The sequence below is a fragment of the Electrona antarctica genome (genome assembly GCF_951216825.1).
Source record: "Electrona antarctica genome assembly, chromosome: 2".
NCBI classification, from domain to species: Eukaryota; Metazoa; Chordata; class Actinopteri; order Myctophiformes; family Myctophidae; genus Electrona; species Electrona antarctica.
In genome coordinates, this window is record NC_136807.1 from 52,308,096 (window position 1) to 52,332,547 (window position 24,452).

General features: G+C 43.4%; 1 protein-coding gene across 1 annotated transcript in view; it reads right to left on the minus strand.

Annotated features, from left to right (window-relative positions):
• cttnbp2nlb (CTTNBP2 N-terminal like b) overlaps positions 1 to 24,452 on the minus strand; it is a 420,337-nt gene that overhangs the window by 333,174 nt on the left and 62,711 nt on the right. The window contains exon 10 of the mRNA XM_079516520.1: positions 23,333 to 23,941. Within this exon, the coding sequence (XP_079372646.1) occupies positions 23,540 to 23,941 (402 nt within the window). The 3' untranslated portion in view covers positions 23,333 to 23,539. The remainder of the gene's footprint in view (positions 1 to 23,332; positions 23,942 to 24,452) is intronic.

The window sequence follows — 24,452 nt, forward strand, 5'->3', positions numbered from 1 at the left end:
AAAACTAAATGTCACGACAAAAGTGATAAATTTTTGAGTCAAATGTGTACTTTGTCATTTAGACCAGGTTGTCGCGACAAAGTGCAAACAGGCTTTGTTTAAGGCACAGGTTCTTCGTGTATCACTTTTGTCACGACAAAAGTGATACATTTTTGTGTCAAATGTGTACTTTTTTTGGGGGTCATTTAGACCAGGTTGTCGCGACAAAGTGCAAACAGGCTTTGTTTAAGGCAAAGGTTCTTCGGAAGGTGTTGGAGATTTGAGGTTCCGTTCTGGACCCTGCATGTTACAGGAGAGATGATGGATTGGGTTTTGCAGTACTTAGTTTAGACTAGACTAGTCATTGGTTAGACCTGTCATTTAGTCCTACAACCTATCTCAAACCCTCACCCTAACCCTAACCTCCCACGGGGCAGCAGCACACCTAAACCTAACCTTAACCCTCTCCCAAACCTTAACGCACCCCTCACCAACCTTAATCCGGTCGTTTTAACGCACCCCTCACCAACCTTAATCCGGTTGTTTTAACGCACCCCTCACCAACCTTAATCTGGTCGTTTTAACACATTTTGTGCCCAAGACGTCCACAGACGTCTTTGAAAAAAAAAAAAAAAAAAACGTTTGTGATTTTCATAAATAAAATTACAAAAATAACATTGGGCACCCTGGGTCACTATTTTGAAAGTTGTGTGGGCACACAAAGCGTTTAACGCACCCATCGCCAACCTTAATCCGGTCATTTTAACGCACCCCTCGCCAACCTTAATCCGATCGTATTAACGCACCCCTCACCAACCTTAATCCGGTCGGTTTAACGCACCCCTCACCAACCTTAATCCGGTCGTTTTAACGCACCCCTCACCAACCTCATGTCTAACCAATGACTAGTCTAAACTAAGTATGCACCCCCTATCATTCAGGGTTTGCTACCATTAGGCCCAAAGCACACCAGTGATTCACCATGCAACTCCTTGCAGCCAAACGGTTGCGAGTAGTTGCACCCCCCCCGGGCTAAACGGTCGATGGTTGGGAAACCGAGCTGTGGGCTCCTTGACACGAAAAGCATTTGAGCAGTGTTGTTTTTGGCAGCAAATTTCTATTTTAGTTTTAGTCATAGTCCCTTGAAACATTTTCATTTAGTTTTAGTCACATTTTCTAGTCTAGTTTTAGTCGACTAAATATAAGATTTTAGTCGACTAAATCTACAGTTTCATTTAGTTTGACTAAAATGTATTTTGGCGGTCATTGATGCCGTCGTAATGGCTGTTTTTACACTTTTTACATCTACAAGCGCTGCGACACGTTTTTCAGCATGTGTAAGTGTAAAATGACTTACTAGATCTCTTGTCCACTAGTCCTTTCCTAACATTTTAGTCTTAGCTTTAGTCATCGTAGCTTAGTTTCCATTTAGTTTCCGTCAGTGGAAAAAAGGTAGTCGACGAACATTTTCCGTCATAGTTTTTAGTCGGCGAAAACGACACTGCTTTTGAGGAGCACTGCATTAGCGGGGCGGCTCCTTTCTTTGCTGCCCGCGTTGGATCACCTCCACTCCACGCACAGATCTGACAGGTTGGTTTGGTGCAGGTCTTTAGACAGAAATCTGGATCTTACAGGGCAGCTTTTAACGGTGACGTACAGTTGGAGGCCATCGATATTGTCCTTTTCTTTTTGCTGAGCTTTGCGTGATCTGCGCAAAAGGACAGTTAACACATTTTGGGCGGGAACCCCTTTTGGTGTTTTAAACATTATGTTATAATTTAGCTATTGAAAAATAGCAGACCTACAAGCTCATAGCGCGCCACCGAGTGGCGCGCTATGAGCTTGTAGGTCTGCTATTTTTGAAATATCGTGAAAATATTTATTTCAGAAAACTGGAGGATTTAGAAGGATTTTTCTTAAAATTTTGAGGTCAGGCCTAAATGGGTCAAATGATAAGGGACAATATCGGTGGCACCCAACTGTATTATAAGCACACACACACACACACACACACACACTGACGCATAACCAGAGGATGTTTTCATGAGAAAGGTAAAGATGTGTCATAGAAATATGGATGTTGTCGACACGTCTGAAGACTAGTCCCGCTGATGGATTCAACGCACAGCTGATTTTTACCAAAAATGTACAACAATAAAAGGTCACTATACAGCGATGGGAGATGATGAGATTATATCGTTTGCTCGCTCGCATCGCTGGATTTTTGAGAGGTGAAACGCCTACTTAACTATTGAAATTGAAATTGACTAGCATAATGTCTTCAGTAGCATACGGTAGATAGATGGTCCTTGGCATTGCTCTGTTGCGGCACTGTAGGCATATTTATGTTTAACGTCATGTCAGGGCTGAGGGAATGTTTGTTTTCTGTTGTACTGTCCCCGTCTCCTGCCCTCCCATCTCTTCTATCTACCCATGGAAGCTATGAAATACTGAAGTACTTTAGAACAGTGGTTCTCAAAGTGGGGTACACCTATGGGTGCATCCAAATGGACCCCTCACAAGTCCTCAGGGGTATTCAGACTGCAGTTTTAGGTGATAAGGTGACCCGAAAAACAAAGAAGTGTTGGTGACCTAAAGAAAAAAGCTTTCCTCCAGTCCGTGCCACTCTGACAGAACTCAATTGGAGAATAAAGTTAATATTCTGATAGATTAGTCCTCTGATGAATACTTTTTTTCTTTTTAAACGGTTCCTGTGGCTTATCACCGCGGCTCAGTGACGTCATGTAGGTTTCTGTGGTCACTTTTTATCACCTAAAACTGCAGTCTGAATAGGCCTTGAGTGTACAAATGGTGGCTCCATTTGTACAATTTTAAAGTTATGGCAGTTCTTGAAATAAAATAAAGACTTTGAGAACCACTGCTTCATGATAAAGACCCAGTGCTTCTGTTCTGACGTTATAATCCATTTAGTTTTTTGAGGGGCTCTATATTCAGCTATTGGTGTATAGATGTTTGTCTTACACAAATCGGCTATTGCGGAGGAGAGAAAACGTTACTCGCGTAAACCAACATCTGTTTTGCCAAAATCTCTTTCCTATGGTAAAGAATCCCATACTTACTCTCAACCAACCCATGTATGCAAATCTATATTTTAATATGCTGTTTTTCTGTTCTCGTTTTGTTGGAGTCTTAAGTGTATCACACACGGTTGTAAAAATATATACTGTATTGTATATTTAGTCGATAGTCGATGCCAAGTGAACACACGGCAGGTTTATGCCATGATGTAAGGTGGAGACCGGAACTGTAACGCCACTGCTCAATAGACCAGTTCAATCCATGTGTTCTGTTTAAAGATGGAGTGCTGTGATTTTTGTAAAAAATAATTATTCAGTTTCTCATGTGTTTATGAGGTAGCCAGTAGTTCATTAGACCCCCTGGTGTGGTTGTTATGTGCAATGATGTCTTCCCTTTGTATTTAGGTTTTCTTCCTGGAGGCTGAAACCTTGACAGTCAAACGTGCCAATGAAAAAATAAAGGGATATAGTGACATCACAATATCTCCCCTTCCCCTAACCCCCCTTATCATACAGCAACGGCTGTGGGTGTGGCTTCAGTTCAGGTGGATCACCATCCACCGGGCAAACCAGACATACTTAATGAACTGGTGCGCGTGTTCACATAACATTTTAACAAATACTGTACTGTAGGCCTACTGTACTTTTTTTTCTTTAAAAAAAAAATATATATATTCCTCATATAATACCTGATATATATAATACCTGATGATTATGTAATTGGTGGGGGGGGGGGGGGGAATCACAGCACTCCATCTTTAATAATAGGCTGATTGAAGATCAGTTCAATCCATGTTAGCTCCGTGTTCTGTTCTCAGCCTCACAGTGTAAACTGAAACTGTGCCGAATGATCACTTGTTACAAACGTTTAGGACTCTACTGTATACTGTACTGCCCCGCTCTGTTGTCCCAATAAACGGATCCATCATCTTCCGTTATAGCCTACCAAGTGTCTTTGCATGTCCTCCAATCGCTCATCAATAAGTCTGTAACACCTAGGCTTAGGGGGGGGTTATAAATTCCTTTGAATGTCCAGGGTTTTATACGTATCTATACGCTCACAGACCATTCAGACACATTTGCTCGGTGTTACTAACACCAAATGTCTGTGGCTTTTATTTTTTACACCATTATAATCTTATTTTGATCATACAAGGGAATGTCAAGTCACCAGGTTTTCTTCAGAATGTGTGACACTGATTGTGACGCCACTATGGCCTATATATGCGCTTGATTTAGTCGACTAAAAATGTATTTTGGCGGGCCTTAATTGATGCCATCATAATGACTGCTTTTACACTTGCTGAAAATAGCCGATCTACAAGCTGCTCACAACAACACATTTTTTGTCATAGTTTTTGTCGACGAAATCAACACTAGGCCTACTAGGTATAATTTTCAAATAGCCGAAGTATAAAATGAGGCTTAATTTGCCTGAAATAAACCACTTTCTCACACAAAACAATGATCCTCTGAGGTATTCTGGAATGTTGAGGCAAAAAGCAAAATAAATCCTGTGTGTTGTCGAGCATGACGACATTTCTTTGTTTGGGACTGGCTGTGAAAGTTGTGTTTGTTGTTGTGACTAGGCTGACCTGATCCAAACTGTTCACTTGAGGGACAGAGTTATCGCTTGTGTGGGACGGGGGGACGGGGCAGGGTTACAGCAACTTATTAAATGCGTTGATGTCATATTCGACCATAAACCTAATATCTCCTATAATTTTGTTATCAAACCCCTCTGGCGTCTAGTCAACTTGGTACTGTAGCCTAGGGCAGTTGTTCCCAAACTTTTTCGTGTCAAGGACCCCCAAATCAACATTTATTAGGCCACGGACCCCCCATTTGCAATATGCTAGTGACCGCGATAACGGCTCTAGCAGTGATTCCGAAACATTAATTTCATGGACCCCCAGTTTCACATGCATTATGCTACGGATCCCCGATTTAATGGCATTTCTATCTCTGGTACCCCAGATTATATTGTAAAACCACTGTTAATTTAACTCTGAGAGTGTACAAATGGATTGCATACAATGGAGTGTATCCATTTATACACTCTCAGAGTTACAGACCCATGAGGGTCCATTTGGTTCCTATAACTATCTCTAATTGAGCTGGTACCCTCAAGTACCCATAGGGGTCCCCGGACCCCTCTTTGGGAACCACTGGCCTAGGGGATATATTTCTCATGTTATTGTAACAGGCTTAAAAACAGTCATCTTGCAGGAAAAGAGCCACAGAGCCACAACAGAAAGCCAACTATCAGGGGACTAACTATGAGGGCATTTGAACACTGATGCTGCCACTGCCAGTCAGTGTTTAGTATTATTTGATCTAAATATTTCAAATAATTGCAGTGGAGTAAAATTAGGTCAGTCAGGGACCCATCAAAAAGGCTGACAATGGGTCAATTGCAGCCCCTGGTGGAGACCTGTGGATTGAAATAATCAACTGAATCGCTTAATCCATTCTAAAACTTTTAAGGCATGAGACTTTTTTTTATTGATTCAGTAAATCACACACGAGATGCAGAGTTGCAACAAACAGCTGGCTGAAGCAAGCCGGTGGGAGGGATTACCACAATTAAACATTTATTAATGTGTCCAAAGTGAAAATGTAACCACTCGAACCCAATATATTAAATTGTAAGGCGATGAACATAGCCCACGAGACATGCTCGATGACATGCCCATGTTAGGCTGTGGTTAATGGCAAGAAAAATAACAAAACGAGAGACAAATCAACTAAACATTTGATTGAAACTATAAGATCAATAAATCACTACAGTAGGAACAATTACAATCTTAAAATCCTCCATTCTGTTACTTTAATTGGCACAAACAAACATTGCTCGTAGACACAAAGTGATTTTAATAAACAGTACGGTTGGTCCCTTTTGGTTTGGACCAGGGACGTGCACACATAGACATCAAAGGGGGCTTCAGCCCCTGCCCTTTTTACCCGTCTGTAAAACAACGGCCCTCTCCAGACCATGAAAGAAATGCAAATGCCACTCCGTTCCAATGCCATGCCGGAAGGCAGCATTCAGGAGAATTGCTTTTTTCCCCCAGAAGTCTCCTGAACTTGAACACAGCTATTTTGCGTTGGAACAAATGTGTTCGTTACACCGCATCTCCACTATCTAGAGAGTGCTGGGGTTGCGCCCCAAAAATAGCAGACCTATAAGCTCGTAGCGCGGCACTTGGTGCCGCGCTACGAGATTGTAGGTCTGCTATTTTAGACAGACAGACAGACAGACAGACAGACAGACAGACAGACAGACAGACAGACAGTGGCCCCCAAAAATAGCAGACCTACAAGCTCGTAGCACGGCACTTGGTGCCGCGCTACGAGCTTATTCTGCTATTTTAGACAGACAGACAGACAGACAGACAGACAGACAGACAGACAGACAGACAGACAGACAGACAGACAGTGGCCCCCAAAAATAGCAGACCTACAAGCTCGTAGCGCGGCACCGATTGCCGCGCTACGAGATTGTAGGTCTGCTATTTTAGACAGACAGACAGACAGACAGACAGACACACACACACACACACACACACACACACACACACACACACACACACACACACACACACACACACACACACACACACACACTGACAGCCACCAACCTGGCAACCCTGAATGAGCCAATCAGCTGCCAGTCTCTGGTGTGTGTGTGTGAGAGAGAGAGTCCTCACAAGTACTGTTAAACAAACTCTACCCTAACGTCACGTGAGGGGTCTTTGGTGGAATGCATTGACTTCTATATAGTAGACATTGATATTTCTAACTAGCTAGTGTGCTGGTCCAGTGTGCCGGTGGTCTGTGGTTTGATTTTCCTGCAAAAAAACAAGAGGATAAATATACCCTCAATCCTTGGCTCAGAGTATTCCATGGTGGCTCAGTGGTAGCCTGGTTAATAAACCAGACCGAATCAGCCGTTGGCAAAAAAAAGTTGCCTACCAGCGGATTTCGGTCTGGCGAGGCTCAGTAGCACGCCTCTTTCCTACAATCGAGAACAGGTCGGACCAATCGGGACACGGTATGCAATATGGGCGGGCTTTGGTACAGTGACGTTCAATGCTTGAGACCTTTGACTGACAGTAGCTCTGACCAATTGCGTCAAAGAGAAAATGTTTGAACCCGCCCCCTGGGAAATGAAATCCAAGTGGAGCCAGCCCAGACTGATATACCGCGACAGTGTTGTGTGATATTAGTCTGGCTTATTAGCCAGGCTAGCTCAGTGGTTCAGGCAGCTGCCTCTGCTGTGAGAGGATGCTGGTTCGAGACGAGTCAAGAGGATTGAGGATAAATCAAAATAAATCACTCTTTACCTTTTAGTCATCACTCTTTACCTTTTAGTCAACAAGTCAAAAGTCAAGACAAGGACTAAGGACTAAGGATAAATCAAAAATAAATCACACTTTACCTTTTTGTCAACTAAATGTACAATTGAAATGTATTTAGGACGCGCCGTCCGAGTTACGTCCCGATAGGCAGAGAATAGTATATTAGCCCTTAGTTTCCATGCGCTGACAATAGTTGGAAATGACACGTCCACCAGGGGGAAACCTTGACCAGGCTATGGTGAGTATGCCAGTATGGGCACTATATGCGTGTACTATGTTGGCAGCAGTGCTCTGTTCACGTTTGTTTATTATATTAGTGCTGTCTGCCGTGATACCTGGCTTAATATGGGCAATACTGAATCAGTCTAAAATATGCTTTGGCGCCCCCCCCCTCCACCTCTTGCTATAGACATGACATGACATGACATGACATGACATGACATGACATGACATGACATGACATGACATGACATGATGTGTGTCAAACAATTGTCACACATGGATGGATGATTATCCTTGTTTATTTATTTATTTCCGGGGGGAGGGAATGAATGAATGAATGAATGAATGAATGAATGAATGAATGAATAAATGAATAAATAAATAAATAAATAAATAAATAAATAAATAAATAAATGGATGGATGGATGGATGGATGGATGGATGGATGGATCATATTTCCGGGGGCATTTCTCTCCAGGTGGTATGGATGTCAGAAGATCAGGCATCATCTCGTATGTGGTATTACTTCTACTACTACTACTACTACTACACACACACACACACACACCACACATTTTGCTTATGCAAATTAGTGAGCTGCGTCCCACCTGCTTTGTGGGTGTGGTTTCGACTACTTTGTGGGAGTGGCTTATGCAAATGAAGGGGTGTGGTATGCAAATGAAGGGGCGTGTTCCGGCTACTTTGTGGGATAGGCTTATGCAAATGAAGGGGCGTGTTATGCAAATGAAGGGGCGTGTTATGCAAATGAAGGGGCGTGGTATGCACATGAAGGCGCGTGGTATGTAAATGAAGGGCGTGTTTCGGCTACTTTGTGGGATTGGCTTATGCAAATGAAGGGGCGTGGTATGCAAATGAAGGGGAGTGGTATGCAGAAGGGGCGTGGTATGCAAATTAAGGGGTGTGGGGTGTGAAGGGGTGTGGCTACTGTCGCGACATACGGTCGCGACAGTAGCCCTGCACGAAAGCCTCGAAATTTGCGACTTTGACGCGAAAGTCGCAGAACAAATCCGAGACCATCACCGCGGTTGCGGCCCCGATCGCAGCCGTATAGGTTTCGGGCCAAACGGACATACGGCCGCGGCGGTAGCCTTGAACGAACGCCTACAAATTGCCGACTTTGACGCGCGACAACGCGCCAACGATAAAACATCACGGTCCGACATTCGGATATGTCGGAGAGCCAGCCGAGACGAACGGTTCGGTGTCTCGGACGTATGCCTCCGACAGTCGTACAAAACGTCCTTCACTTTGGCTCTGTGCATGCAGACACGTCATAGACCCATAGACTCTAACAGCGTCCTGGCTGAAAAAGTGAAACGACACCGCGCCTCCTAGAAAGGTCGCCCGAGGACGTTCTATAGATCCATGCGTGCGTCTCCGGGAGCTCTATAACATATCCGAAAATCAGCCCGGAAGGCCTCACCGTCGTGGCGTTCCAGTGAAGCAAAGTTTGACGTTCACGCGCGCCTACGCCGACGATCGTAAGTCTGTTCGGGATGGGCCGAACACCTCTGCGATCGCGGCGACGAGCCGATCGTCGTGATGGTCTGAGTTTTTTTCTGCGACCTCGGGAACCTCAAATCTGACCCGAGGCCTTTTGCAGTGTAGTTCCCTTTATCGGACGCTTGTAAGAGTCCCACAAAATCGAGACCAATGCCATTTTATTTGCCATGGCCTGAATATGGATATTCGGGGGTGTTACATATTTAAAAAAATATCTATCACTTAATTTTTAAGGCATTTGGCCCAAAGGTCACCGTGGCAGTCTTTCGGCTGACCTTTGACCTTTGCAAACGTCGTGGAAATTCGAGACCGGTTCCATTGGATTCGACATGTCCTGAATATGGATATTGGAGGTTCTTACATACTTTTAAAAATATATATCACCCCATTTTTTAAAGAATTGCAGTCTTTTTGCTGACCATTGACCTTTGCAAACATCCTGGAAAGTCGAGACCGGCCCCATTGAATTCGGGACGCTCTAAATATGAATAAAATGTCTCGTTTGCGAAGAATAGGGTTAGGGAACATGTTTTAAAGGTGTGTTTTGTCTGTTTTCACTTCTGTGGAGAGAGGAGAGGAGAGGAGAGGAGAGGAGAGGAGAGGAGAGGAGGGAGAGAAGAGGCAGTCTTTTTGCTGACCATTAACCTTTGCAAACGTCCTGGAAAGTCGAGACCGGCCCCATTGAATTCGGGACGCTCTAAATATGAATAAAATGTCTTGTTTGCGAAGAATAGGGTTAGGGAACATGTTTTAAAGGTGTGTTTTGTCTGTTTTCACTTTTGTGGAGGAGAGGAGAGGAGGGCCTCTCCGCTCACTGGCCATGTAATATCTATATCTGGCCACAGAGTGGGTGTGGATGGGCTGTGGCGCTGTTCTGAAATCCACTGCCAGAGGACTGTATTTTCTTGACTCTCGTTTCTCTGACTTCCTGTGTGTGTGTGTGTGTGTGTGTGTCTGTGTGTGTGTGTGTGTGTGTGTGTGTGTGTGTGTGTTGTGTCGTGTCGTGTCGTCTCGTTCATCTGTTTACTTTACTTATTCACAGCTAAGAATCACATCAAGGTCTGTGAAACAGTGAACGAATAGCTGACTGGATATTTTGGCTTGTTTAAGTTGTTTATGTTTTTGGAGGAGATTAATGCCCTGGATTATATGTTTTCGTGACACACATGGAGTCCCGAGAGGCAGCAGAAAGTGACAGGTACGGGTCATCCCTGTGATTAAACGTGATTCTGTTCTTTGGCTATATAGAAGTGTCTATTTGTACATCACTAAATGTTTTGATGAATTGAACAAGGTGGACCCTCTTGTAAAAAAGTGTAATATAGCAGACCTACAAGCTCAGCGCAGCACTGAGTGCCACGCTACGAGCTTGTAGGTCTGCTATTTTTGAAAAATAGCAGACGTACAAGTGGCACCGAGTGCCGCGCTGTAAACTTGTAGGTCTGCTATTTTTGAAAAACCGTGAAAATGTGCAGATGGGGGGGTCGGCGGCCAATTTCATAACATTTTTGGGGTCCTTGACATGAAATATTGAGAACCACTGACATAGAAACATGAGGTTTTAGGCATTATGTTATACTTTAGCTATTGAAAAATAGCAGACCTACAAGCTCACAACGCTGCACCAAGTGCCGCGCTGTGAACTTGTAGGTCTGCTATTTTTCAGCACGGCACTTGTAGGTCTGCTATTTTTCAGCGCGGCACTTGTAGGTCTGCTATTTTTCAGCACGGCACTTGTAGGTCTGCTATTTTTCAGCGCGGCACTTGTAGGTCTGCTATTTTTCAGCACGGCACTTGTAGGTCTGCTATTTTTCAGCACGGCACTTGTAGGTCTGCTATTTTTCAGCGCGGCACTTGTAGGTCTGCTATTTTTCAGCGTGGCACTTGTAGGTCTGCTATCTGCCGACGACTTTCATGCGCGACAACGATAAAACATTACGGTCCGACGTTCGGATATGTCGGAGAGCTAGCCAGGACGAACGGTTTGGTCTCTTGGATGTACGCCTCCGACAGTCGTACAAAACGTCCTTCACTTTGGCTCTGTGCATCGCTCACAGACCCATAGACTTTAACAGCATCCTGGCTGAAAAAGTGAAACGAGACCCCGCCTCCTAGGGAAGGTCGCCCGAAAATCAGACCGGAAGGCCTTACCGTCGTGGCGTTCCAGTGAAGCAAAGGTTTGACGTTCACGCGCGCCTACACCGACGATCGTAAGTCTGTTAGGGATGGGCCGAACACCTCTGCGATCGCGGCGACGAGCCGATCGTCGTGATGGTCTGAGTTTTTTTCTGCGACCTCGGGAACCTCAAATCTGACCCGAGGCCTTTTGCAGTGTAGTTCCCTTTATCGGACGCTTGTAAGAGTCCCACAAAATCGAGACCAATGCCATTTTATTTGCCATGGCCTGAATATGGATATTCGGGGGTGTTACATATTTAAAAAAATATCTATCACTTAATTTTTAAGGCATTTGGCCCAAAGGTCACCGTGGCAGTCTTTCGGCTGACCTTTGACCTTTGCAAACGTCGTGGAAATTCGAGACCGGTTCCATTGGATTCGACATGTCCTGAATATGGATATTGGAGGTTCTTACATACTTTTAAAAATATATATCACCCCATTTTTTAAAGAATTGCAGTCTTTTTGCTGACCATTGACCTTTGCAAACATCCTGGAAAGTCGAGACCGGCCCCATTGAATTCGGGACGCTCTAAATATGAATAAAATGTCTCGTTTGCGAAGAATAGGGTTAGGGAACATGTTTTAAAGGTGTGTTTTGTCTGTTTTCACTTCTGTGGAGAGAGGAGAGGAGAGGAGAGGAGAGGAGAGGAGAGGAGGGAGAGAAGAGGCAGTCTTTTTGCTGACCATTAACCTTTGCAAACGTCCTGGAAAGTCGAGACCGGCCCCATTGAATTCGGGACGCTCTAAATATGAATAAAATGTCTTGTTTGCGAAGAATAGGGTTAGGGAACATGTTTTAAAGGTGTGTTTTGTCTGTTTTCACTTTTGTGGAGGAGAGGAGAGGAGGGCCTCTCCGCTCACTGGCCATGTAATATCTATATCTGGCCACAGAGTGGGTGTGGATGGGCTGTGGCGCTGTTCTGAAATCCACTGCCAGAGGACTGTATTTTCTTGACTCTCGTTTCTCTGACTTCCTGTGTGTGTGTGTGTGTGTGTGTGTCTGTGTGTGTGTGTGTGTGTGTGTGTGTGTGTGTGTGTGTGTGTGTGTTGTGTCGTGTCGTGTCGTCTCGTTCATCTGTTTACTTTACTTATTCACAGCTAAGAATCACATCAAGGTCTGTGAAACAGTGAACGAATAGCTGACTGGATATTTTGGCTTGTTTAAGTTGTTTATGTTTTTGGAGGAGATTAATGCCCTGGATTATATGTTTTCGTGACACACATGGAGTCCCGAGAGGCAGCAGAAAGTGACAGGTACGGGTCATCCCTGTGATTAAACGTGATTCTGTTCTTTGGCTATATAGAAGTGTCTATTTGTACATCACTAAATGTTTTGATGAATTGAACAAGGTGGACCCTCTTGTAAACAAGTGTAATATAGCAGACCTACAAGCTCAGCGCAGCACTGAGTGCCACGCTACGAGCTTGTAGGTCTGCTATTTTTGAAAAATAGCAGACGTACAAGTGGCACCGAGTGCCGCGCTGTAAACTTGTAGGTCTGCTATTTTTGAAAAACCGTGAAAATGTGCAGATGGGGGGGTCGGCGGCCAATTTCATAACATTTTTGGGGTCCTTGACATGAAATATTGAGAACCACTGACATAGAAACATGAGGTTTTAGGCATTATGTTATACTTTAGCTATTGAAAAATAGCAGACCTACAAGCTCACAACGCTGCACCAAGTGCCGCGCTGTGAACTTGTAGGTCTGCTATTTTTCAGCACGGCACTTGTAGGTCTGCTATTTTTCAGCGCGGCACTTGTAGGTCTGCTATTTTTCAGCACGGCACTTGTAGGTCTGCTATTTTTCAGCGCGGCACTTGTAGGTCTGCTATTTTTCAGCACGGCACTTGTAGGTCTGCTATTTTTTAGCACGGCACTTGTAGGTCTGCTATTTTTCAGCGCGGCACTTGTAGGTCTGCTATTTTTCAGCGTGGCACTTGTAGGTCTGCTATCTGCCGACGACTTTCATGCGCGACAACGATAAAACATTACGGTCCGACGTTCGGATATGTCGGAGAGCTAGCCAGGACGAACGGTTTGGTCTCTTGGATGTACGCCTCCGACAGTCGTACAAAACGTCCTTCACTTTGGCTCTGTGCATCGCTCACAGACCCATAGACTTTAACAGCATCCTGGCTGAAAAAGTGAAACGAGACCCCGCCTCCTAGGGAAGGTCGCCCGAAAATCAGACCGGAAGGCCTTACCGTCGTGGCGTTCCAGTGAAGCAAAGGTTTGACGTTCACGCGCGCCTACACCGACGATCGTAAGTCTGTTCGGGATGGGCCGAACACCTCTGCGACCTCGGGAACCTCAAATCTGACCCGAGGCCTAGCGTTGCAGTGTAGTTCCCTATATCGGACGCTTGTAAGAGTCCCACAAAATCGAGGCCAACGCCATTTTATTCGTCATGTCCTGAATATGGATATTCGGGGGCGCTGCGACACGTTTTTCAGCATGTGACCAAGTGTAAAATGACTTACTAGATCTCTTGTCCACTAGTCCTTTCCTAACATTTTAGTCTTAGCTTTAGTCATCGTAGCTTAGTTTCCATTTAGTTTCCAATTGAGTTTTCGTCAGTGGAAAAAAGGTAGTCGACGAACATTTTTCGTCATAGTTTTTAGTCGGCGAAAACTACACTGCTTTTGAGGAGCACTGCATTAGCGGGGCGGCTCCTTTCTTTGCTGCCCGCGTTGGATCACCTCCACTCCACGCACAGATCTGACAGGTTGCTTTGGTGCAGGTCTTTAGACAGAAATCTGGATCTTACAGGGCAGCTTTTAACGGTGACGTACAGTTGGAGGCCATCGATATTGTCCTTTTCTTTTTGCTGAGGTTTGCGTGATCTGCGCAAAAGGACAGTTAACCCATTTTGGGCGGGAACCCCTTTTGGTGTTTTAAACATTATGTTATAATTTAGCTATTGAAAAATAGCAGACCTACAAGCTCATAGTGCGCCACCAAGTGGCGCGCTATGAGCTTGTAGGTCTGCTATTTTTGAAAAATCGTGAAAATATTTATTTCAGAAAACTGGAGGATTTAGAAGGATTTTTCTTAAAATTTTGAGGTCAGGCCTAAATGGGTCAAATGATAAGGGACAATATCGGTGACACCCAACTGTATTATAAGCACACACACACACACACACTGACGCATAACCAGAGGATGTTTTTATGAGAAAGGTAAAGATGTGTCATGGAAATATGGATGTTGTCGACACGTCTGAAGACTAGTCCCGCTGATGGATTCAACGCACAGCTGATTTTTACCAAAAATGTACAACAATAAAAAGTCACTATACAGCGATGGGAGATGATGAGATTATATCGTTTGCTCGCTCGCATCGCTGGATTTTTGAGAGGTGAAACGCCTACTTAACTATTGAAATTGAAATTGACTAGCATATATATATAATGTCTTCAGTAGCATACGGTAGATAGATGGTCCTTGGCATTGCTCTGTTGCGCCACTGTAGGCTTATTTATGTTTAACGTCATGTCAGGGCTGAGGGAATGTTTGTTTTCTGTTGTACTGTCCCCGTCTCCTGCCCTCCCATCTCTTCTATCTACCCATGGAAGCTATGAAATACTGAAGTACTTAAGAACAGTGGTTCTCAAAGTGGGTTTTAGGTGATAAGGTGACCCGAAAAACAAAGAAGTGTTGGTGACCTAAAGAAAAAAGCTTTCCTCCAGTCCGCGCCACTCTGACAGAACTCAATTGGAGAATAAAGTTAATATTCTGATAGATTAGTCCTCTGATGTATACTTTTTTTTCTTTTTAAACGGTTCCTGTAAGTGGCTTATCACCGCGGCTCAGTGACGTCATGTAGGTTTCTGTGGTCACTTTGTATCACCTAAAACTGCAGTCTGAATAGGCCTTGAGTGTACAAATGGTGGCTCCATTTGTACAATTTTAAAGTTATGGCAGTTCTTGAAATAAAATAAAGACTTTGAGAACCACTGCTTCATGATAAAGACCCAGTGCTTCTGTTCTGACGTTATAATCCATTTAGTTTTTTGAGGGGCTCTATATTCAGCTATTGGTGTATAGATTTTTGTCTTACACAAATCGGCTATTGCGGAGGAGAGAAAACGTTACTCGCGTTAACCAACATCTGTTTTGCCAAAATCTCTTTCCTATGGTAAAGAATCCCATACTTACTCTCAACCAACCCATGTATGCAAATCTATATTTTAATATGCTGTTTTTCTGTTCTCGTTTTGTTGGAGTCTTAAGTGTATCACACACGGTTGTAAAAACATATACTGTCTTGTATATTTAGTCGATAGTCGATGCCAAGTGAACACACGGCAGGTTTATGCCATGATGTAAGGTGGAGACCGGAACTGTAACGCTACTGCTCAGTAGACCAGTTCAATCCATGTGTTCTGTTTAAAGATGGAGTGCTGTGATTTTTGTAAAAAATAATTATTCAGTTTCTCATGTGTTTATGAGGTGCCAGTAGTTCATTAGACCCCCTGGTGTGGTTGTTATGTGCAATGATGTCTTCCCTTTGTATTTAGGTTTTCTTCCTGGAGGCTGAAACCTTGACAGTCAAACGTGCCAATGAAAAAATAAAGGGATATAGTGACATCACAATATCTCCCCTTCCCCTAACCCCCCTTATCATACAGCAACGGCTGTGGGTGTGGCTTCAGTTCAGGTGGATCACCATCCACCGGGCAAACCAGACATACTTAATGAACTGGTGCGCATGTTCACATAACATTTTAACAAATACTGTACTGTAGGCCTACTGTACTTTATTTTCTTTTTTTTTTAAATAATATTCCTCATATAATACCTGATATATATAATACCTGATGATTATGTAATTGGTGGGGGGGGGGGGGGGGGGGAATCACAGCACTCCATCTTTAATAATAGGCTGATTGAAGATCAGTTCAATCCATGTTAGCTCCGTGTTCTGTTCTCAGCCTCACAGTGTAAACTGAAACTGTGCCGAATGATCACTTGTTACAAACGTTTAGGACTCTACTGTATACTGTACTGTACTGCACCGCTCTGTTGTCCCAATAAACTGATCCATCATCTTCCGTTATAGCCTACCAAGTGTCTTTGCATGTCCTCCGATCGCTCATCAATAACCTAGGCTTAGGGGGGGGTTATAAATTCCTTTGAATGTCCAGGGTTTTATACGTATCTGTACGCTCACAGACCATTCAGACACCAAATGTCTGGCTTTTATTTTTTACACCATTATAATCTTATTTTGATCATACAAGGGAATGTCAAGTCACCAGGTTTTCTTCAGAATGTGTGACACTGATTGTGACGCCACTATGGCCTATATATGCGCTTGATTTAGTCGACTAAAAATGTATTTTGGCGGGCCTTAATTGATGCCATCATAATGACTGCTTTTACACTTGCTGAAAATAGCCGATCTACAAGCTGCTCACAACAACACATTTTTTGTCATAGTTTTTGTCGACGAAATCAACACTAGGCCTACTAGGTATAATTTTCAAATAGCCGAAGTATAAAATGAGGCTTAATTTGCCTGAAATAAACCACTTTCTCACACAAAACAATGATCCTCTGAGGTATTCTGGAATGTTGAGGCAAAAAGCAAAATAAATCCTGTGTGTTGTCGAGCATGACGACATTTCTTTGTTTGGGACTGGCTGTGAAAGTTGTGTTTGTTGTTGTGACTAGGCTGACCTGATCCAAACTGTTCACTTGAGGGACAGAGTTATCGCTTGTGTGGGACGGGGGGACGGGGCAGGGTTACAGCAACTTATTAAATGCGTTGATGTCATATTCGACCATAAACCTAATATCTCCTATACTTTTGTTATCAAACCCCTCTGGCGTCTAGTCAACTTGGTACTGTAGCCTAGGGCAGTTGTTCCCAAACTTTTTCGTGTCAAGGACCCCCAAATCAACATTTATTAGGCCACGGACCCCCCATTTGCAATATGCTAGTGACCGCGATAACGGCTCTAGCAGTGATTCCGAAACATTAATTTCATGGACCCCCAGTTTCACATGCATTATGCTACGGATCCCCGATTTAATGGCATTTCTATCTCTGGTACCCCAGATTATATTGTAAAACCACTGTTAATTTAACTCTGAGAGTGTACAAATGGATTGCATACAATGGAGTGTATCCATTTATACACTCTCAGAGTTACAGACCCATGAGGGTCCATTTGGTTCCTATAACTATCTCTAATTGAGCTGGTACCCTCAAGTACCCATAGGGGTCCCCGGACCCCTCTTTGGGAACCACTGGCCTAGGGGATATATTTCTCATGTTATTGTAACAGGCTTAAAAACAGTCATCTTGCAGGAAAAGAGCCACAGAGCCACAACAGAAAGCCAACTATCAGGGGACTAACTATGAGGGCATTTGAACACTGATGCTGCCACTGCCAGTCAGTGTTTAGTATTATTTGATCTAAATATTTCAAATAATTGCAGTGGAGTAAAATTAGGTCAGTCAGGGACCCATCAAAAAGGCTGACAATGGGTCAATTGCAGCCCCTGGTGGAGACCTGTGGATTGAAATAATCAACTGAATCGCTTAATCCATTCTAAAACTTTTAAGGCATGAGACTTTTTTTTATTGATTCAGTAAATCACACACGAGATGCAGAGTTGCAACAAACAGCTGGCTGAAGCAAGCCGGTGGGAGGGATTACCACAATTAAACATTCATTAATGATTATATGTGTCCAAAGTGAAAATGTAACCACTCGAACCCAATATATTAAATTGTACGGCGATGAACATAGCCCACGAGACATGCTCGATGACATGCCCATGTTAGGCTGTGGTTAATGGCAAGAAAAATAACAAAACGAGAGACAAATCAACTAAACATTTGATTGAAACTATAAGATCAATAAATCACTACAGTAGGAACAATTACAATCTTAAAATCCTCCATTCTGTTACTTTAATTGGCACAAACAAACATTGCTCGTAGACACAAAGTGATTTTAATAAACAGTACGGTTGGTCCCTTTTGGTTTGGACCAGGGACGTGCACACATAGACATCAAAGGGGGCTTCAGCCCCTGCCCTTTTTACCCGTCTGTAAAACAACGGCCCTCTCCAGACCACCAATGCAGCATTTACTACATGGTGAAAGAAATGCAAATGCCACTCCGTTCCAATGCCACGCCGGAAGGCAGCGTTCAGGAGAATTGCTTTTTTCCCCCCGAAGTCTCCTGAACTTGAACACAGTACTATTTTGCGTTGAACAAATGTGTTTAGAAATCCATGTCGTTACACCTGCATCTCCACTAGCTAGAGAGTGCTGGAAAATAGCAGATCTACAAGCTCTCAACGCGTCGCAGTGCGATGCGTTGGGAGCTTGTAGATCAGCTATTTGTGTCCAAAAGTGCCCTGTTAGGCTTACGGGATTTCAGCCCCTGCCTCTCTAACACTCTCTGCACGTCCCTGGTTTGGACTTTAAGACATTTCCCTGAATAAAAACAAAGTGTGGCGTGTGTGTGTATGTGTGTGTATGTGTGTGTGTCGTACTGAGAAATCATATTAAAGGTGTCGTGATATTTTCTTTTGGTTAATTGTAAATGGTTAAATAGCTTAAAGGTTTCATGACATTCATTTTCATTTATTTTTATTTTTTGTTTTTCTTTTAGGTTTCATGACCTCAAGTACACCCAAAAAACCTAAACTTTGAACATTCAGTGGATTTTTCTGTGGTCTGGAGATTTCTCTGGGGTTTGGAAGCCCTTTGAGCTGCAATGAAAACAGTGACATCTGCTGGCAAATCCCATTGACATAATTATACGGGATTTGCAGTCTGTGACATCACAAACAGCAGGGAAATCAGAGCACTTGTTTGAGCCAGAAAACCCCCAGACCACAGAAAATCTACTGAATGTTAAAAGTTCAGGTTTTTTTGGGGTGCAATTGAGCTCAGAAAACCTACAAAAAATTAAGAAAAATTACAAAAACTTGTTTTAATGTCACAATCCCTTTAATATTCCCCGCAGTAATCATAGCCAGGGGTCATCAACATGTGCATACACGGATAAATGTGTGCGTGGCAAAGTTTGGATTTTCTTCTTTTACACACCGTTATAATGTTCTCATTTTCACGAGACCCAATTACTGAATGTCAAGTCTCCAGGTTTTCTTCAGGATTATGTACAGTAGCATGAAACGATTGCATATTATATTAGGAATCTAGTACTTGTGGCTCTCAAATGTTTTATTTGCAAGGACGCCCCTTAACCCATTTTGACCTGAGATCAGATTCTAAAAATGTCTTCTACATCCTGACACTTTTCTGAAAAAGCTATGTTTCTATGTCAGTCGTTCTTCGATTTTTCAAAAATAGCAGACCTACAAGCTCGTAGTGCGCCACCGAGTGGCGCGCTACGAGCTTGTAGATCTGCTATTTTTCAATAGCTAAAGCATAACATAATGCTAACACCAAAAGAGGTTCCCGCCCAAAAATGGGTTAACTCTGAGAGCGTACAAATGGCGGGGGCCATTTGGTTTGAATTGGTTCCATTTGAACACTCTCAGAGTTACAGACCTGTTATGGTCATTATGGTCATCTCTTTATGTGTTGTAATTGTAATATTATTGTCCACTCATTGTATATGTCCGTGGTGTAACAATATGATTGTTAGTTGGCTACGTGTTGCCGCACGGACATGTTAGAGTGTAACACCAGGGCAGCAGAGTGAACGTGCTTGAGAAGACAGAGAGCCAGACTATAAACATGCTACGTTGTGTATAAAGTGTAAAAGCAGCTTGAGTAATGCTTTAATCGCCCGTTCTTGAAGTACGAGAGGCAAGAAGGAAACATGGTGGCAGCAACACGTGGGAAATATGTAATTTTGACAAGTGTGACGAGATGACCCCTGATCATTGCTATAGAGTGTTTGTTCAGTAACGGGGGGTCTCATCCCCATTAGACAATACATTGTTCAGTAACGGGGGTCTCATCCCCATTAGACAATACATTGTTCAGTAACGGGGGGTCTCATCCCCATTAGACAATACATTGTTCAGTAACGGGGGGGTCTCATCCCCATTAGACAATACATTGTTCAGTAACGGGGGTCTCATCCCCATCAGACAATACATTGTTCAGTATCGGGGGTCTCATCCCCATCAGATCAAATACATGTTCCGGTCGGGATAGCGATTCCATTCGATCGGGAGAGTTTTAACAACAGAATATCATTCGCAGCACCTTTTTAAAGTATATAGTGCAAGGTGCACTCTCCCTTCTCAATACAAGACCCAGTGTATTCATGACTATTGTAGTAGAAATCGTATAAAAAGAAAACAAACAAAAAACATGCACGGAATTATATCATGCAGTCACATTCTTAAACTGGCACTCATTTTGTAAAGACTTGTGATTTCAGCTGTACAGTAAAATCGCCAGTGTTAAATCTATCCATTTGTAACCGCGTACAAAATGTGACCAAAAATGTCTTGCCGTGTATTTTCAGCACAATGTATTGGTCGGGTTACTCGTGTACATTTTTCCATCATAGGGCTTTAAGCAACTAGTCGACTATTCAACTAGTCGACTAGTAAATCCACTTGTTGGTGTTTGTACTAGTTGACTAGTTGATAAGAAAAATAAACGTTTTTTCCCCCCCGTTTTTGTAGGCCTCAAGATCAGGTATATTATAGTTATAGTCATCAATGTACACAGTTTTTAAATGTGCAAATATTATTTAAAAAAGTTATTTCTTTAACATAATAGGTAGTTAAACAACTAGTCGACTAGTAAACTAGGCAACTAGTCAACTAGTAAAAATCACTAGAAGTGAAAGCCCTATGTAGCATCCATACGGAAAAATGTGTAAGGATTCACCGATCCATCTCCAAACCTTTAAGAGCTAAACCGACGACTTTGAAATAACGTGGGGGGGACAGACTACACCTACATTTCCTATGCTGTTATATGACTGTTGTGCTTAATTCATTCTCTGTCGCACGGCGAAAACAGCAGCCCTACTCGCCCAACAGCGCGCTGTGAGCTTGTAGACTTTCCTATTTCATCTGTTTACGTTGTCCAATTGTGTCTATAGTCATTACAACCGCTCGGGTGCAGTACTTAGTTTAGACAGTTTTTGGTTTAGACTAGTCATTGGTTAGACCAGTCATTAGTCCTACAACTACAACCTATCTCAAACCCTCGCCCTAAACCTAACCTCGCAAGGGGCAGCACACCTAAACCTAACCTTAACCCATGTCTAACCAATGACTAGTCTAAACTAAGTATGCACCCCCCAACGGTTATGCTTTTGACTGGAGTACAGGTGTCTCTACGTGCTACAGACTATTCACTACAGACCCTATTCGTCCTCGGAGCTTCGAAAGGTTTGGGCTATAGTGCAGTGGTGGAAAGTAACTAAGTACTTTTACTTAAGTTACTGTACTTAAGTACAATTTTGAGGTATTTGTACTGTACTTGAGTATTTCCAATTTCCAGTACTTTTACTTCTACTCCACTACATCTCGGAGCCAGAATGTGTACTTTTATTCCACTACAATTATTTGAAAACTTTAGTTACTAGTTACTTTGGCGATTTTAATTTTGATTAGAAAACATACATTAACCACTTCAACCGTATACATTTTGGCCATTTGAAAATAGCCGATCTACAAGAGAAATCGGCAATTTTCAATAGATTTTGTACACATTTTGAACTTGTGAAATGGCACATTCTGCGCAATGAGTACTTTTACTTTTAAGTACATTTTGATGCCGATACTTTTGTACTTTTACTCAAGTACATTTTCAATTCCGTACTTTTACTTGTAACGAAGTAGTTCTAAATTGCTGTATTGGTACTTTTACTTAAGTAAAACAATTGAGTACTTTTTCCACTACTGCCTATATTCCTCCTGGGAGCTTGGAAAAGGTTATAGTATCAAAGTAAGCATCAAGGGAACAGAAAGGACGTGTTTCGTTGTTAAAGAAACCTTGACTTTACATTCAGTGTGAATCCTAAAAGGCCTTATGTCCTGTGATTGGTTCTGACTGTCAACATCATTGACCAACATGTCCTGTGATTGGTTCTTCTGACTGGCTTTCTGATCATCGTCAGGAAGCCCATCTTGACGGTAACAGATAAATAGTCAAATATTTTAAAACGGCGGATGAGAAATACAAAAAGACAATTTAAAAAAAAAAGAAAAGATACAAAAATCATACAAAAGAATAAAGAAACACATTGTTTAAATTCCAATAAAAAATAATCCAGAATATACCATACTTTGCGTCAGTGTTTCTTTTCCAATCCATTGCTAGGTAGTGGCATAGAATCTAGGTACTTAAATTAGGCCTATTTTGGACAATACACAGTCCTATGTAATATGGCTAGGCTTTAACATAGCCCTTGTAAATGCATTGTTTGAAGCAATGCAGCTTTGAGCTACCAGTGGCTTTTTTTGTTTTACTTACATTTTTATCCCTCGATTTTGTAACCCATTTCTTTTTACACCTGGTGCCAATTGCCTAATCTGTAATCCTGGGCGCTACTCTCCCTCTGCCAACCTGGGGAGAGCCCCGGACTGAGCTCATGCTTCCTTCAATGCATGAGGAGTGACTGAGCAGGCCGCTTCTTCTTATCGCCTGACATGGGGGGGGGGGGAGTTCCCCGGTTGGACGTAGCGCATGGAAGGAACACATGATTCCAACCAGTTCCTTTCCCCTCCATCAGGCTGGCCAGGGGGAGGCAGTATAGAGACCAGGATTACTGCATGTTTTATTTTGTGAGGGTACCTACCCTATAGGGGACACGGGGAGAACATGCAAACTCCACACAGAAAGGCCCTTTTCGCCAACCCCACCTATAGGATATGGGCGCTGATGACGCGGAGGAGAGAACACGCCCCACATGCGTCCGCGGCGGGAATCAAACACGGGACCTTCTCTACTTGTCAGGCGACAGCGCTATACCGGCGGCAGTGGCTCAGGCGTAGAGTTGACTGCTCGAACCCTGTGAGCTCCACCCCAGAGTTAGTGTCGAAAGTGTCCTTGAGCAAGACTCTGAACCCTGAATTGCTTCCGATGTGCAGGTTGGTGCCTTGCATGGTTTCCTCCGCCATCGGTGTGTGAATGTGTGTGTGAATGGGTTAATGTATAATGCACAATCTATGTAAAGCGCCTTGGATAAAGGCGCTATATAAATGCACCATTTACCACCACCGTGCCCCCAACGCGAGAACCAAATGGCGCTTAGCCGTTTCGCTAAACTAACTGGAGGACAACAGCAGATCGGGCTCTTTGGCGCCGCCCTCCTGGCCGTTGCTGCCGCCGTGCCCACAGCTCCCGGTCAGCTCCGGAAAGCGCGACGCTGACGACGACGCGGCGATGACGCCCGGCGAACCCGGCGTGGGACTCATCCCGGGTTTCTTGGGCGGGACGGGCGGATGGTTCTGGCTGTGGAGGCTCCGCTCGGAGCGAGGCGTGAGCGGGGATCGGACGCCGCTGAGGCCGCCGGGCGAGAGAGGTCCCCCCGAGGAAGGAGAGCGTCCCCCGGTGTTGGTGGGAGGAGGAGGGGACGCTACGTTGCGGTAGTCTGTGCCGAACGGGGAGCTGCTGATGGGAGCGAGCTGCTTCACGCCCGCCTGTTGGCTGGTGAAGCGAGAGAGGACCTGGGGGATGATGGACCATACGGAAGAACACATTATTTGATTATATTTGTTATATTTGTTTATTCTCTATTCCAGTGCTTTTCAACCAGTGGTCCCTGAGGAGGAGCAAAACATGAAACCAAATGGACCCGTACGGGTCCATTTGGTTTCATTGTATAGTTAAATGTATAGTTAAATTAAAGTTAAACAACTGCATTACTTAATTTCCAAGACATAATTAGAACATGTAGAATAATTCAATTAAATATTCACAGTACACACTCGTCAGTCTAAATCTAAGTTGCACTATTACAATGCCAATGATATATTTAGATAACATGGTTCAACATGTACAAAAACACATTGATCATACCAATTGTGTGGTCTTTTTTTATTTGCTTTTGATTTGTTCAACATTTGATAAATGTGACCAGATTTGACTGAGAGCCTGCCATCGCGCAAACTCCAGCTTTTCACCAGAGGGGAAGAACTTTTTCTTTGTTTTTATTTTGCTATTTTTTGAGTTAATAGC